The sequence below is a fragment of the Gobius niger genome (genome assembly GCF_951799975.1).
Source record: "Gobius niger genome assembly, chromosome: 4".
NCBI classification, from domain to species: domain Eukaryota; kingdom Metazoa; phylum Chordata; class Actinopteri; order Gobiiformes; family Gobiidae; genus Gobius; species Gobius niger.
Window position 1 is genome coordinate 9,913,623 of NC_136855.1, and position 14,357 is coordinate 9,927,979.

Sequence of the window (14,357 nt, forward strand, 5' to 3'; positions counted from 1 at the left end):
AGCCATACCTCCCGACACCAGAGATACCCATGTTTCCCAGCTGCTTGTTCGGAGTACGATCGCAGTTTTCTCCTCAGACCATAGGGTTAGGCTCTGGGGTGCTGGTAAAAGGTACAATTACTCAAAATCATCTCGAAACTCGCTGTTAGGATTGAGTTAGGATTAAGATTCGGACTGGAGGCTTGTTGTCAGGCCTGGCAATGGAGGGGTACGCATGCTGGGGTTAAGGTTTAGTATCTGGATGTAAGATCGGTAAGAGCTAACCCTAACCCTATTATTCATTAATTGAAAAAAAGTTCCTTAGATAGTATTTTCCCAATTAAATATTACTAGAGCTTTTGTTTATGGACCCCGGCAATACACTTTTGGCCCCCAGAGAAATTTACTAGGAGACCCCTGATACAGACCCCCTGATACAGACCAATGGTAGCTAAGGGTGACCAGATTTCCCACAGTGAAAACTGGAACACAGTGGGAGTTTGTGGGGTGAGCCAAATTGCAACTGTTTCCTTTTCCTCCTGAGAGGAGATTGAAGCAGCTTGACCTCTTATCTCTCCAACACCGTCAGCATTCCCCACTCCAGGTCAAGTCACGGAGCTAAACCAGATACGGACTGACGCTTCTGAGACTATATTTACAAACATTCACTCACAACATTCATTTCAAGGACTATGCAAATAACTGCACACACATCCCCTCCCTAACCACGCCCCAAATCCCCCTGCGTCTGTGTTCACCAACTTTTTTTAACTCCCCCACCCCCGCCCTCCAGTCGTCAGGCGGGCGCCCCTCCCCTACAGCGCCTGCCCAGGTGTACTGTGTGTTTGCCATGTCTTGATGTTTTTATATATGTGCTTTGCCTTAACTTAACCTGATTGTAATTTCGCATATTTTCTTTTATAAGGCGCATTGAGTTGCCTTGTGTACGAAATGCGCGGTATAAATAAAGTTGCCTTGCCTTGCCTTGCCTTTCCACCTATGTTGAATGAGACTTTTGAGGTATACGAGCGATCGCTGTTATTGTTTACTTCCGCAATTTTCGCCGGATGTTTGGTAGGCAGCTGATGCATACAGGCCTCTAACTTGGTTTTATAAAATGATAGATCTGTTACAGCGCAAGAGAAGCAATGCCCGGTTTATGGACATTGTTTTTTGCTGATTATAGGATTTTAATAAAATGTTTATCAAATATGAACATGTAAAACGGCCAACGGATGTGACGACATCGCGATCGCTCGTATTTGATTGGTTCAGTCACTATGAAAATATTGTGTTTGTAAAAAAGTTTAAAAAAAAAAAAAGGGTAGCGTAGCGGTTAGCGCCTCCGCAGCTAGAAGGTCCCGGGTTCAATTCCCACCAGGACGGGGCCTTTATGTGTGGAGTTTGCATGTTCTCCCCGTGTCTGCGTAGGTTTCCTCCGGGTACTCCGGTTTGCCCTACCACTAAAAACATGTGCAATAGGTGAATCCTCCAGCCAGGTGATTCTGACCATCAGCCTAGCTCCACATCTGGAGATGGGTCCCTGGGCGCAGCACGGCCGTCGACCACTGCTCCTTACGGGTTGCCCCAGCCGCATCGAAGGAATGCAGAGGACAAATTTCCCTACGGGGACGTAGGGACACCTGGGACGGAGCTTGTAAAAACTGGGACTATCCTGGGTAAAGGTGGGACGTCTGGTCACTCTAACCTACAGTATCTGTACAGCATATAGTAGACATGCAGCCGAGAGGAGCATAGGTAATATTTTTTGCATATGCTTCCCGTGAGTAGATGGACAGCACAGTGGCTGGATAACATGTTTTATGAATCCTAGTCCACTCAGAGGACACTGTAATGCAACAGTGGTCAGTGCTTTAGGACCACATAGCTTTTGGCTGCAAATTTGGGCCAAGAAGGTCAACGGGGCTAATAATATACCTCAAATCTGCCCCGTCACTCTCGCTCTCTCTCTGGCTTTCAAAGTACCACAGCCACCATCCACATGAACACACTCACGCATCCCGTCAGAGGCAATGGACTAAGCTCAACTTTTCATCAATATTGAGGCTTTTATATTTAAAGCTTAGCGAGACCAATTCACCCTGCGCCCAGACCTCCTGAACTTCACCGTAAGTAAGGCTTATTCTGGATTTAGGTTTGGGGTCATTAAAAGTGGGACAAGAGAATTACTACTGGTTGGTGGTTCTGGGAGTGGACCACTAGGGAGCAGTGTTTTGAAATTGAAACCATGAACTTGGAGCGATGGATAAGTAGATCACAAGGGCAGATTGTTGTTTTTAATAGTGCGTTATAAATAAAGTGGATTGGATTGGAGAGCCATTTGAACATGTTTTACAAAATGCAACAAAGTTGACCAAAGTGCCATACAAGAAAATATAAAAATACAATCATATATGCAGTTAATAGATCCATTTTGTCCATATGTCAAGGTTAATATGACATATTAACCTTGTCATACATCATGACAAGGTTAATATGAGGACTTTTTATTACAGTCCTCATATTATTATTATTAAACTAGCTAAATGCCAAAGAGAACATAATGTGTCTTAAGGCGTGATTTAAAAACAGGAAAGGAGTCAGCTTGTCTTACATACAGAGGCAGCTCATTCCACAGTTTGGCACCAACAACAGAGAACACTCAGTCTCCTCTGAGGAACCACAAGCAGCACTTGATCTGCAGCAAATGTGCCGAGGAGCATGACACAAGCAGGTTGGACAGATAATGCAGAGCAAGGCAATTAAGGCATTTAAACACAAAGAAATGAATTTTAAAATCAATTCCCTATTGGACTGGAAGCCAGTGAAGGGAAGACAAAACAGGTGAAATGTGATCATGCTTTCTTGAGCCAGTTAAAAAACTCTCAGCTGCAGGCGTGTGAGCGAGGACTGGCTGATGCCGGTGTACAGGGCATTACAATAGTCCAGCCGCATCGCAACAAAAGCATGAATCAATATTTCAAAATGATGACTAGAAAGTGAGGACTTGTAAGCTGCCTCAGATGAAAAAAAACTGGCCTTCACCACAGCACTAATCTGCTTGTGAAATTTAAAGTCTTAATCTATGTTAACACCAAGGTTTCACACAGTGGGTTAAACAAATTGTATCAGGGTCCCAAGTTTGCAGAGGCAGCTTTACCATTGCTCGGCCCAACTAGTAGAACCTGTTTTTTTATCTATGAAATGCAGAAAATTAGCTGACATCCAGGATTTGATTTTATCAATACACTCCAAAAGTTCAATGGCACTGAACACATTCTCACGCCTAAGGGGAACATAAATTTGGCTGTCATCAGCATACGAGTGAAATGACACCCCAAATCTACGGAGAACAGATCCTAGCGAAAGCAGTTGCAATGAAAACAAAAGTGGTCCGAGAATGGACCCTTGTGGCACACCACATGACAGGGGAGCTGTGGAGGACACACTGTCACCAATTTTAACACAAAAAACTCCTCTTTGTTAAAGGTGCACTAGGTAGCTTTTTATGTGGGGGAAAAGCATGGCACTTTTGCTTTCCCTCACAGTGGCCATTTATTTAGTGAAATAAATGTCACTAAAATGTCAAAGCAAGGTAACGAGGTAATTCTTTACTTTGTTTTTTCCAACTTCTTAAGTGGTTCTATGAGTGTGTCTAACTATTTTTAGTAGGTTTAGTAGGTGTATGATACTGAGACAGATCTTAATAGATTGCGTTCAGGACATTCTTGAAAGTCATGTCATAATTTCAGTTGGAGCAGGGGCCAGTATAACTCAATGGGAGGGACACAGCTTTGGAAAGCAATCTCCAAACAGAAAATCTAGGCATTTTCTCAGATTATTATTTGGCAGTGATTCAATTCACAAACCTGCCACATTCATTTTATGGCTGAAAGTCCTTTCATCTGACCAACATCAAGCACATCATTTTGAATATTGTCACCACTTTTGGACTTTTATGAGACGGGAATGTGACGTTAAACTTTTTGACAGTTTTTGTTTCATGTGGATAGGTCCAGCCATCACAGATATTAACCATAAACCATAAAGTCCCAAGTTCAGCATTTTGACGGTTACCGTAGTTAGGAATTTTCTAGTCTACAATGTTGTGATGTCATTTGAACAGAACCTATTGTTCAGAGACAAAACCCAATGGTGTGTAGGATTGTTTTGTAACTTTTAGAACTGGACTGCTTTGATATAACGTCATTCTTATCTGGATCACAAAATATTGTTGGTTAAACAAAGCGCCTATGCCATGTTTTTCTCATTTTTACTTAGTTTTATTGCTGCAATCATATTCTTACAGCAGTGAAGACACAGAAAGCACTTCTCACAAGTGTGTTTTATTCTATAAAATGTATTATGTCACAACTCCATTTGCCACTTGCCAGATTTCTGCCCCCTGGTGGTCATCATGGCATCTACTCTCGCCTTTGAGGACTACACTCTGTTCAGTGACCTCAGTGATGATCAACTCCTGCAGCTGGCCATAGCGCGCAGTCTGGACGAAGTCCACCAAATGGACGCCCCGCTCCCTCAAGTCCCTCAAGAAAGGCCACCACCCCCCCAAGTGAACCAACCCATCAGACCACCCGAGACCGCCCGATATCGAAGTGCACCTGCTGCCACGAGGAACCCCAACCCCCATAATCCTCCTGGGACAAGGACTGCTCACTACAGCTCACCAAACCCACCCGATACCAAACCACCAGACCCGTAAGAACTGCAAAACTAACACTAGAGTAATAACTCTACTCTATAATGTGTGTGGTTAAAAAAATGACATCCCTCAAAATTGTCCCTGGGGAATCTCTAGAAGAAAGACAAAATAAATATTAGAAAAAATAATATTTGGAACCAGGCTTTAAAGAAAGTTGTTTTTGACAGATGTGAAGTCATTGTAGTAACCCATGTTGTAGTGCTCTCTCTGGAGTTGTATTTTGCCACTAGAGGGTAGTATTGTAGCAATGTGAGCCCCCTGCCGTGGGTGCCGTTATTTTTGTGTACGTTGGGGCTTCCCCTGGACATGTTGCTGCAGTGGTACAAATGCACAGGACAGTTTTTTTCCTTGTAGACAAACACATTTTTAGCTCAAAACTGAAACCATGACCATGTTGTCAAGGTTAAGTCAAAAAATGTAATGCTTCTCTATGTTTTTTCATCCAGGAAGACGTTTGACGGGACGATCAGCCGCTTCATGACCGGATCAGGGAAGACGATGGTGGCCTACAGGAAGATGGACGAGACGCTGGTGTATGTCGGGCCAGAGCCGGATGAGTGAGTACCTCTTAAGGTTCACATTTTTACAGAACACTTGCAGTTTGTCATATAGTTTTAATTTTAGCCGTTTGACTGTGTCCTTCCCAGGGAAGAGGAGGCCATATTCCAGGCCATCCGTGTGGGTGACGCTGCTCGAGTGAAGGCCTTGGCTCTCACTCCGGGGACTAACCTGATGCTGCCCAGTAAACCGGGCTGGTTGCCCATCCACCAGGCCGCGTGGTTCGGACAGCAGGCGTGTCTCCGGGCCCTCATCTCAGGTGACTACAAGCATCACCCCAAATCACTGATGCAAATGTGTGACACTGCAATCAAATGCAGAAGACATTTAGATCATGTTTCATTTAGAACAAACTTCATAACCTCTCTTCACATGAAATTGTTGAATAATTAGCCTGTTGTTTGGGCAGAATATTAGCCTGGCTAGTATTGCCAGACAGAATCTCACAGGGATATTTAGTCTGGGGACCACCGATTTGTTGTCTCATGACGTATGATGTACCCGCTAAAGCTAAAAGATTTTGAACACGGTCGAAAGCTTGAGCGAAAGATGGCGTCGCGTCTGCTGCTGTCATATTGGATCAGTAAATAAACTTTTTTTTACATTTGTAAACAAACTATAAGTTTACGTATGTCGGATAATGGTCCCTCCTCCAGACTACACGTAAAGGATTTGAAAAACATGTAGTCTGTCTGGCCAGGCTAAACGAGCATGGCCCAAAAAATACTTTTTCTTTTTTCTTCTTGTTGTCTTTGTTATTATTGCATGCAATGTGAACCTGGTGTCTCCATAGTCCAGCACGGGATGGTGAACAAGCGCACAGACTGCGGGGAGACTGCGCTACATATCGCGGTGACCAGGGAGAAATCGGACTGTGCCGTAATCCTGCTGGAGAACGGAGCTGATCCAGACACAACAAACTACGACAAAGAGACGCCTCTGTACAAAGGTAAGGCTGAGATGTTGATGTCTTGTGAATCACATCACAGATCACAAAACATTACTAAAACAAAAAAAGGAGACAAGTAAAGCTCCTTCTCTTGTGCCCTTGCCCTGTGTCCCTCAGCCTGTGAGCGCAATAACGCCGCCCTGGTGGCCATGCTGCTGAACTACGGGGCCGTGGTGAACAGTCACTGTATCCAGGGTTGGACGGCTCTGCATGAGGCTGTGGTCAGGAACAGTGTGGAGATCTGTGAGATGCTGCTCAAAGCCGGAGCCAAAATCAACGCAACCAACGCCTACGGCATCACGGCGATGTTCACCGCGGCTCAGACCGGCAGCATCGACGCTCTGCGCTTCCTCATCCAACAAGGTCAGTGACGGACGCCCTGGCAAGCCTCTTGACTTACGGCACGTGTTTAACAGAAATATACTATATTTTTTATTTTTTTACTAAATTGTGCGGCTCTAACTGCATCCTTGCAAGTCCTACATAAATCCAAACCATTTTTATTAGGAGGAAAGAATGAATTAAAATGTATTCAATAAAATGAAATGAAATTCAATAATTCTACTCCCAATAAAAATGGTTTGGATTTATATAGGACTTGCAAGGATGCAGTTAGAGCCGCACAATTTTGTAAAAAATCAAAAATTTCTGTAAATATTTAATTGAATTTCATTTTATTGAATACATTTTAATTCATTCTTTCCTCCTGTGTTTTCATGTACAGGAGCGGACATCAACACTCAGGCGGCGGATGGGAACACAGCGCTGATGGAAGCTGCTAAGAACCGTCAGGAGGCGGCGGTTGAGCTGCTGCTGTCACACAACGCAGACGCCAACATGTCGGGGAGGCGTGGGCTGCTGCCGCTGCACATCGCCGCGCAGAACGGCAACGAGATGTATGCTTGGCAATAGAGAATAGCCTTTCTAACTAAAGCTGTGTACAGACCAAACTCTTTTCGGGCGCCAAAAACGCGCCTAAAGCCCACCTGAAGACTCTTATCACAAATGTCACTGACGCTCTGGCCGCACGTCAGCGTGTGTTCATAGCGCTACAACAGGCATCCTCGAGGCCCAAACACATTCCCAGCGCAGATTCAGCCACTGAAATAAGTTTTCTTGTCGCCGTTTTTAATCCTGGGTGTTTAGATAAAGAAACACTGATGTGTGTCTTTGTAAAAGTCTCACATAGCATCTGCCCCGGTGGCTCAGTTACAACGTACGTCACTGTTGGGGAAAGTTCCTGATTGGTCGACACTCGCAAATTTCTCCAAAATGTTCAACAGTTTCCAACTCTACCTCTCGGCCGCGCTGGACGCCCTGGAGGCGCGTCCAAAGCTTACCATGTGCGAAAATTACGCACCTTTACTTATTTACAGTACCCGAGCAAACATCAGTCACCACCTCAATTTAACTTCAGCGGTTGAGGTCTGGATTCAGCAACACCTTGAGCCCAAAGAATGAGATCAGCCGCTGACCTGAGCGTCCCTAATGACCAGGTTATTCCATCAATGGATTTCTTCTTCAGATCTTAACCCCATTGAGAATCTTGGATGTGCTGGAGAAGGCTTTGCGTGGTGGTAAAATGGACTCAACGTATAATAAAATAATAATAATAATACATCAGACTTGTATAGCCCTTTTTTGGACACTCAAAGACGCTTTACATGGGGGATACAACAAAACAAAAAGGGGGGTTTAGGAAAAAGCTAGTTTGAACAGGTGGGTTTTGAGTACTGATTTGAAGGTTGGTAGTGAGCCAGAGTTTCTAATGGGCTGTGGGAGTGAGTTCCAGAGAGTGGGGGCGGCGATGGCGAAGGCTCAGTCCCCCAAGGTCCGGCGGTTAGTGCGGGTGATGGGAGTGAGGCGGTTGGAGTCAGCTGAGGGGAGTCGGCAGGTGGGTTGGTGTTGTTGCAGGAGCTCGGTGAGGTAGGGCGTGGCCAGGTTATGGAGAGACTTGTAGGTGAGGAGGAGGAGCTTGTACTGAATGCGATATTGAACGGGGAGCCAGTGGAGCTGTTGGAGGACGCTTTTCAACCTTAATCAGGCCAAAAGCGCTTTACACTGTTTCGCTCTACAGTAAGTAACAAGTCACCCCTTCACTCTCTCATTCATACACCAATGTACACAGACACTGGAGGCAAGTAGGGTGAAGTGTCTTGCCCAAGGACACAACAACAGTGTGCATTTGCAGGAGCTGGGATGACGACCCGCTCTACTGTGCCACCGTCACCCCGAGCGTGGTGATCACATTCTCACAACAGTGCCACAACGAATGAGTGCTTTAATCAAAGCTAATCAAAGCTAAAGACGGTGCAACTAAATATTCGCGTAAAATGTTAGACTCTTTTTTTAGATAGCCCACGTGTCGCCTTCGCGGGTCTTTTTGACATGCTGTCATGTTCCGGGCATTTGGATGCAAGGTGACACAAGGGGGTGCCCTTCCAACCTTCTCAGTGTAAATGTGAGTTGACTTTCTTCAGAGTTAGAGTTTCGGTCTGACACCATGAGTGACAGTAACATGACGCTAAATACAGTGAGCTCTTTGTTTTCAGTAAAAAGGCTGAGGCCTCATTGCTCTTCAGTCACAGACTGAGAAGTGAAGAAGGAAGTCATGGAGCTTCTGCTTTAGACAGAACTGCAGACTTCCGTTGCATGTAGGGGTCATATTATATCATATCAAATGTTGTAATCTGTAAAGCACTTTGTGATACCTTTTGGTATGAAAAGTACTTTATAAATAAAGTTTGATTTATTGATCATATTCTGAAACTCAGATCTATAGTAGAAACACAATATATGGAAAATATGTTTTAATTAGAAAAAGAAAAATATTTGAAAATCCTGTATCTAATAATATATATTTTTTTTTAATTTACTTTCATTCTAAAAAAGAAAACCCCAAAAACCCTAACCATTTGTATCTCCTGTAAAGTCATGTTTGTCCCAGTTCCTCTGAGTCGTGGTGGGTCCTGGTGGACCATGACAGATGTGGACAGGACTGTGGTAGATTTACTTTTACTTTGGAGAAAATAGTTACTATAGTAACTGTTGAAGAAATGAACCTCATGAGCTTCTTCTGTAACATCTGTCCACATCAGTCCTGCTGCACCACGACTCAGAGGAACTGGGACAAACATGACTAGTTTAGATTTGTTTGGGCTTTCTTTTTTAGAATGAGAGTAAATAAAAAATAAAAAAACTTTTTTTGATTAGACACAGCATTTTTGTAATTGTACTTATTTTCCATATATTATGTTTTTACTACAGATTTGAGTTTCAGAATATGATCAATCAATCAATATTTATAAAGCACTTTTCATACCAAAAGGTATCACAAAGTGCTTTACAGATTACAACATTTGATTTGATGTAATATGACTCTTACATGCAGCAGAAGTCTGAAGTTCTGTCTAAAGCAGAAGCTCCATGACTTCCTTCTTCACTTCTCAGTCTGTGACTGAAGAGCAATGAGGCCTCAGACTTTTTACTGCAAACAAAGAGCTCACTGTATTTAGCGTCATGTTATTGTCACTCATGGTGTCTGACCTAAAGTCTCACTCTGAAGAAAGTCAACTCACATTTACACTGAGAAGGTTGGAAGGGCGCCCCCTTGTGTCACCTTGCATCCAAATGCCCGGAACATGACAGCGGGTCAAAAAGACCCGCGAAGGCGACACAAGGGTTAAGCAGTGTATGACGTAAAGCTGTCCGTTATTCGACTTGACATGAACATTGATCGGTTTGTGTCTCTCCTCAGAATCGTGTCGATGCTGATCCCAAAGACCAATAAGACGAGAGTGCGTCGCTGCGGCATCAGCCCTCTGCACATGGCGGCCGAGAGGAACCGTGACGACGTGCTGGAGATGCTCCTCGACGCAGGGTCTGAACACAAACACTTGACCAGACTAATCCTGCCATGATTGTACTGCCTTTAATAAACCACTGCTGCATACACTGCCTCATTATGTTTTCCAGGTTTGACCCAAACGCGATGCTGAGTGAGGAGCGCAGCAGCCTGTACGAGGACCGGCGCCGCACCTCTCTGTACTTCAGCGTGGCCAACGTGAACCTGGACGCAGTTCGGCTGCTGATGTCCCATGGAGCGGCTACAAACCTGGACACGCTGCCGCCCCTGATGGTGGCCTCTCGTCAGGGCGCGATAAAGACGGTCACCCTCCTCTTGGAGCACGGGGCCGACGTGAACGTGTCTGTGCCCACCGTGAGCACCTCCTTCCCCCCCCTGCTCATGTTCGCGGCCCGGGACCTTCCGCTGCTCAAGCTGCTGCTGGACAACGGGCTGAAGGCTGTGCCGTGTTTCAACTGTCCCTTCGGGGACAAGCCGCACCCCCCGCTTACCGGCCAGTCAGAGGACAAGAAGCGCACGCTGGAGGTACACACGAGCCAGGATTAAACATGATTTCTTTCAGTATCTAAATTTAAACTGGTGGCACATTGACTGCCTGAAGTGTGTGGTTCCTTTTCTCTCATCAGGAAAGTCAATTCAATTTAAGTAATTTTCCTTTTTAATAGAGAAAAAAGACAGTAGTGAGTGTTAAAAAGTAGTAAAGTCCCCCAACTGGTCTCGAAACAGAACCTTGCTGTGCCAATAAGCCACTCTATCCCTGACCAGAAACATCAACAACCAACCAATGAAACAAGCTTTTCTATCTTTGAAATCCGTGTTTGTGTTTGATTGACAGTTCTGCGAGATGGTGTCCTCCCCGACGGTGAGCCGCTGGGTCGGGCCGATCGTGGACCTCCTATTGGACTATGTGGGTCATGTGACTCTGTGCTCCCGCCTCCTGGAGCACTTGGACAGCTATTCAGACTGGAGCTGCATCAAGGACAAAGCAGGTGACCATCACAGCACTTACGTTTGTAATGTGGGTATGAGAATGCAGCTGTTTTAGCCTGAGGAACAATGTTCACAGTCATGGAAGCCGACAGTGCCCCCGGTGCTGATTTCAAACAGGAGCTGGGATTAAGGGATAAATTGAAACACGAAAGAGAGTTTTCACCAGTGTTGTGTGGGGCCATGACCCGCCATCACCCCAATGTTGCAAGTAACTCAAAACCATAGGCCTCTGTCACACAAACCATATCAGAATGTCCCAGAATGTCGGGGCACCAGGGTTGTTTTATTGTCATCATCAGTGAAGGTACATTCACAAGCTACTGTATGTGCGCAACATGAAACAAAAGCTAGTCATGAAACCAAAAGGAAACAGGAATCATAGTGAACAAATCAGCAAAGGACGGACGTGTGTCGTTGTTGTGGTGTTATTAGTGGTTCATTACTAATATTTGAACAGGAATATGAATCAAAAACCTCACCTACTGTCGATGTGTTTTCGGTCATTTCATTTGCCACCCACTGGAAAACTCTCGGCTCTCCTGTGCGCCATCCGTGAAGTGTTATTTATTTATTTCTTGGTTTATCTGGTCGGGACAGTGCATGTTAATGAACATACATGGCTCTCGGGCATGTAAACAAGCCACACTGGGCTAATTTCCATCCGTCGTCCCCCAAACATTCTCTCATTCATCCTGGCCTATTGTACATGTTTTTAGTGAATGGGACTTCCGCATCCCAAGAGTTACGCTGCTTGCAAATAAACAAATCTGATTGCGCGGGTCCATTCGAGTTTGGCTCGAGTGGCCAACACATCCCAACTCTGCAAAAAAAGAATCCCCATTTTAATATACGGGTCTATACTATATTTGCTGTAGGAAACTCTGGTCTATGTCCATCTGTACTGTATTATCTACATTGCAGAATACTCAAACATATTAGTTTCAAATTGACCATGTTCTTGAGACATTATTGTAATTAAAGGCCTAATTTGCATTTTCAGCTGCAATATTCACAGTCAAATGCTTGTAATGTACTTGGTGGTTTAACCTACAATATAAACTACTTACAGACCGGATTTGGCCCATGACCATCATGTTAAACACGGTCTGTTTCTGCCTTCATGAACAGTAACACTGCTGTCACATTTAGTTTAAGAATTTTATTTAAGGTTTAAGTGAGTACTTTAAGCTCAACTTTATGTATTGAGCACAGCTGCCGTTTCCTTCCTGCTGAGCTCTGAGGGCGAGCAGGAGGAGGAGGGGTTACTCTCTGTGCACAGCCCGGAGGAAACACAGACAGTATCGATACCTGCTCAAATGAATATCTAGCTTTGATGCCACTTTTAATGTTTAACAATAATCCACCCCATTGATGTCAGCCTGGCACTTTATAAATGCATTGTTTCCATGATTCCTTCCAATCCAGATCTTTAAAGCCTGATTCATACAATATTTTTGGGGGTCTGTATAACCAATGTGATAATGTGATGTGTACCAACACAACAGTACCTAAAAAGTCACTACAGGATATGATGTGTGATGATGAACCATTTAAAATTAATATCTATAAGATTTCAACTGTAATGATTGAAAGATGTAACTTGTGTGAAAGTAAGAAATTAATCTGGCCTTTGTTGCTGCTTGTTACAGTTGTCATTGCTGTTGCTACTCAAATGACACAAAATCTTCCAAGATGACAATTCTTTTTTTTCTTTTTTTTATTGTTTTTTACAAAAGTTAAAATTTTACCTGAGTAATACACCCCCAACTTATATTATGGACAATGCTACTATTTTAGTGGAAAAATTGCCTTGGGATCAAGTGAAACTTGCGTACTCCCGCTATAAACATTCAACATTGTAAAATGTTTTGCCACCCCTGAAATTATCCCTGACCCTGCTTTTTTTTCTAGAGCCGCCCCTGATGCTAGGCTACTGTTGTCCCACTGTTACACACACAAACACACTCCCGTTCAGAGGGGACCCTGCTGTACATGGAGTTAGAGAAATGCTGGCCCTTCTTGGAGGGTGAAAAGTCGTTCCCAGGGGTAAAACAACAGTGCCGTATATACATTACTCAGCCCAGGCCCCAATCATACATAGTAATAATTGCTCTATTATATCAAAGTGATGGAACCAAACACCAGGGCTATTCCGCCTTTATCCCTGAACTAAACTTTTCTCTCACCTCTCCCAGCTCCTCCTCGGCCGCTCCTGCACCTCTGCAGGCTCAGGATCCTCTCTCTGGTCAGCAGACGGCGGCTGAAGCGTCTGCCGCTGCCTCCCGCTCTGATGCGCTTTGTCCAGCACCAGCTGCCCCCCGAGGAACCCGATCCAGAGGGCCTGGAGTACCCCGAGTACCACCAGTTCTCTCACCAGCTCTGCATTTAAAAGCTGAAACCAGGAGAGGTGCAGCATTTTTACATTTAGGTCGACATTTTCATTCTCAAGTGAGACACTGGAGGGGACTGGGAAAACATAGTGTTGGAAATACCTGTTCCTCAGGTAGGAAAGTATAAGAAAGATGGAAAGAGAGGGACACGCACACACACACACACCAGATCTGGTCTGGTTGATGATTCAGCCCACAACTTGTAGAGCATATATTCATAAGTAAGTCTCTAGCCCATTCCTGTGCGGAGTTATGATTTTTTTTAATTACCAGAATGCTCACTCCAGCCACTAGGGGGCAGCTTAAAAAAGAATAAAAGAAAAGATTTCCACAGGTGTCCAGCAGAGGGCACTGACATACTAAGGAATCAGGATATAAACAACACATTGTGTGACTTGCAAGTGGGAAATGGACGTCTGCCCCTGGGTAGCTGTGGCTACAATAGTAGCTTACTACCATGGAGTGTGGCGTGAATGAATATTGACTACAGTGTAGCAGAGACTTGTGACACAGACTGGTAAAGTGCAATAAGTGTAAGTCGTTTTTTGTGAGGATGCAGTCCTGTCGGGCTCATTATTATTCATTTATTGAAAAAAAACTCCTTAATGTATTTTCCCAATCAAAACATTTTTTTTATTTTGGAGCTTTTGTTTATGGACCCCGGCGACACACTCCCCATATATTATACTTATGTCCCCATATAAGTTTGGGTTATTGTTGGTGCGGCCCTCTCAATTCAGACTTCTCATGTGGCCCCTCATGAATATTAACTGCCCACCCCTGCCATAAACAGTATACATACATACATACATTCACATACAGTACATCCATGCACGCACTCCCACTCCTCTGTCCAGTTGGGTTTTCTTTTATTCTCCATTGCTGTTCACTTGTTTGTGGTAT

At 44.3% G+C, this 14,357-nt stretch overlaps 1 protein-coding gene across 1 annotated transcript; it reads left to right on the forward strand.

Annotated features, from left to right (window-relative positions):
- Positions 1–4,396: 4,396 nt before the first annotated feature.
- LOC306962340 (ankyrin repeat and SOCS box protein 2-like) lies at positions 4,397–13,453 on the forward strand (the record flags this gene model as incomplete). The annotated part of the gene is made up of 10 exons (XM_079555459.1): positions 4,397–4,698; positions 5,149–5,259; positions 5,350–5,519; positions 6,054–6,209; positions 6,327–6,572; positions 6,934–7,105; positions 9,967–10,089; positions 10,185–10,599; positions 10,910–11,063; positions 13,260–13,453. The coding sequence occupies 10 exons, from the start codon at positions 4,397–4,399 to the stop codon at positions 13,451–13,453; spliced, it is 2,043 nt and encodes a 680-aa protein (XP_079411585.1).
- Positions 13,454–14,357: the final 904 nt, after the last annotated feature.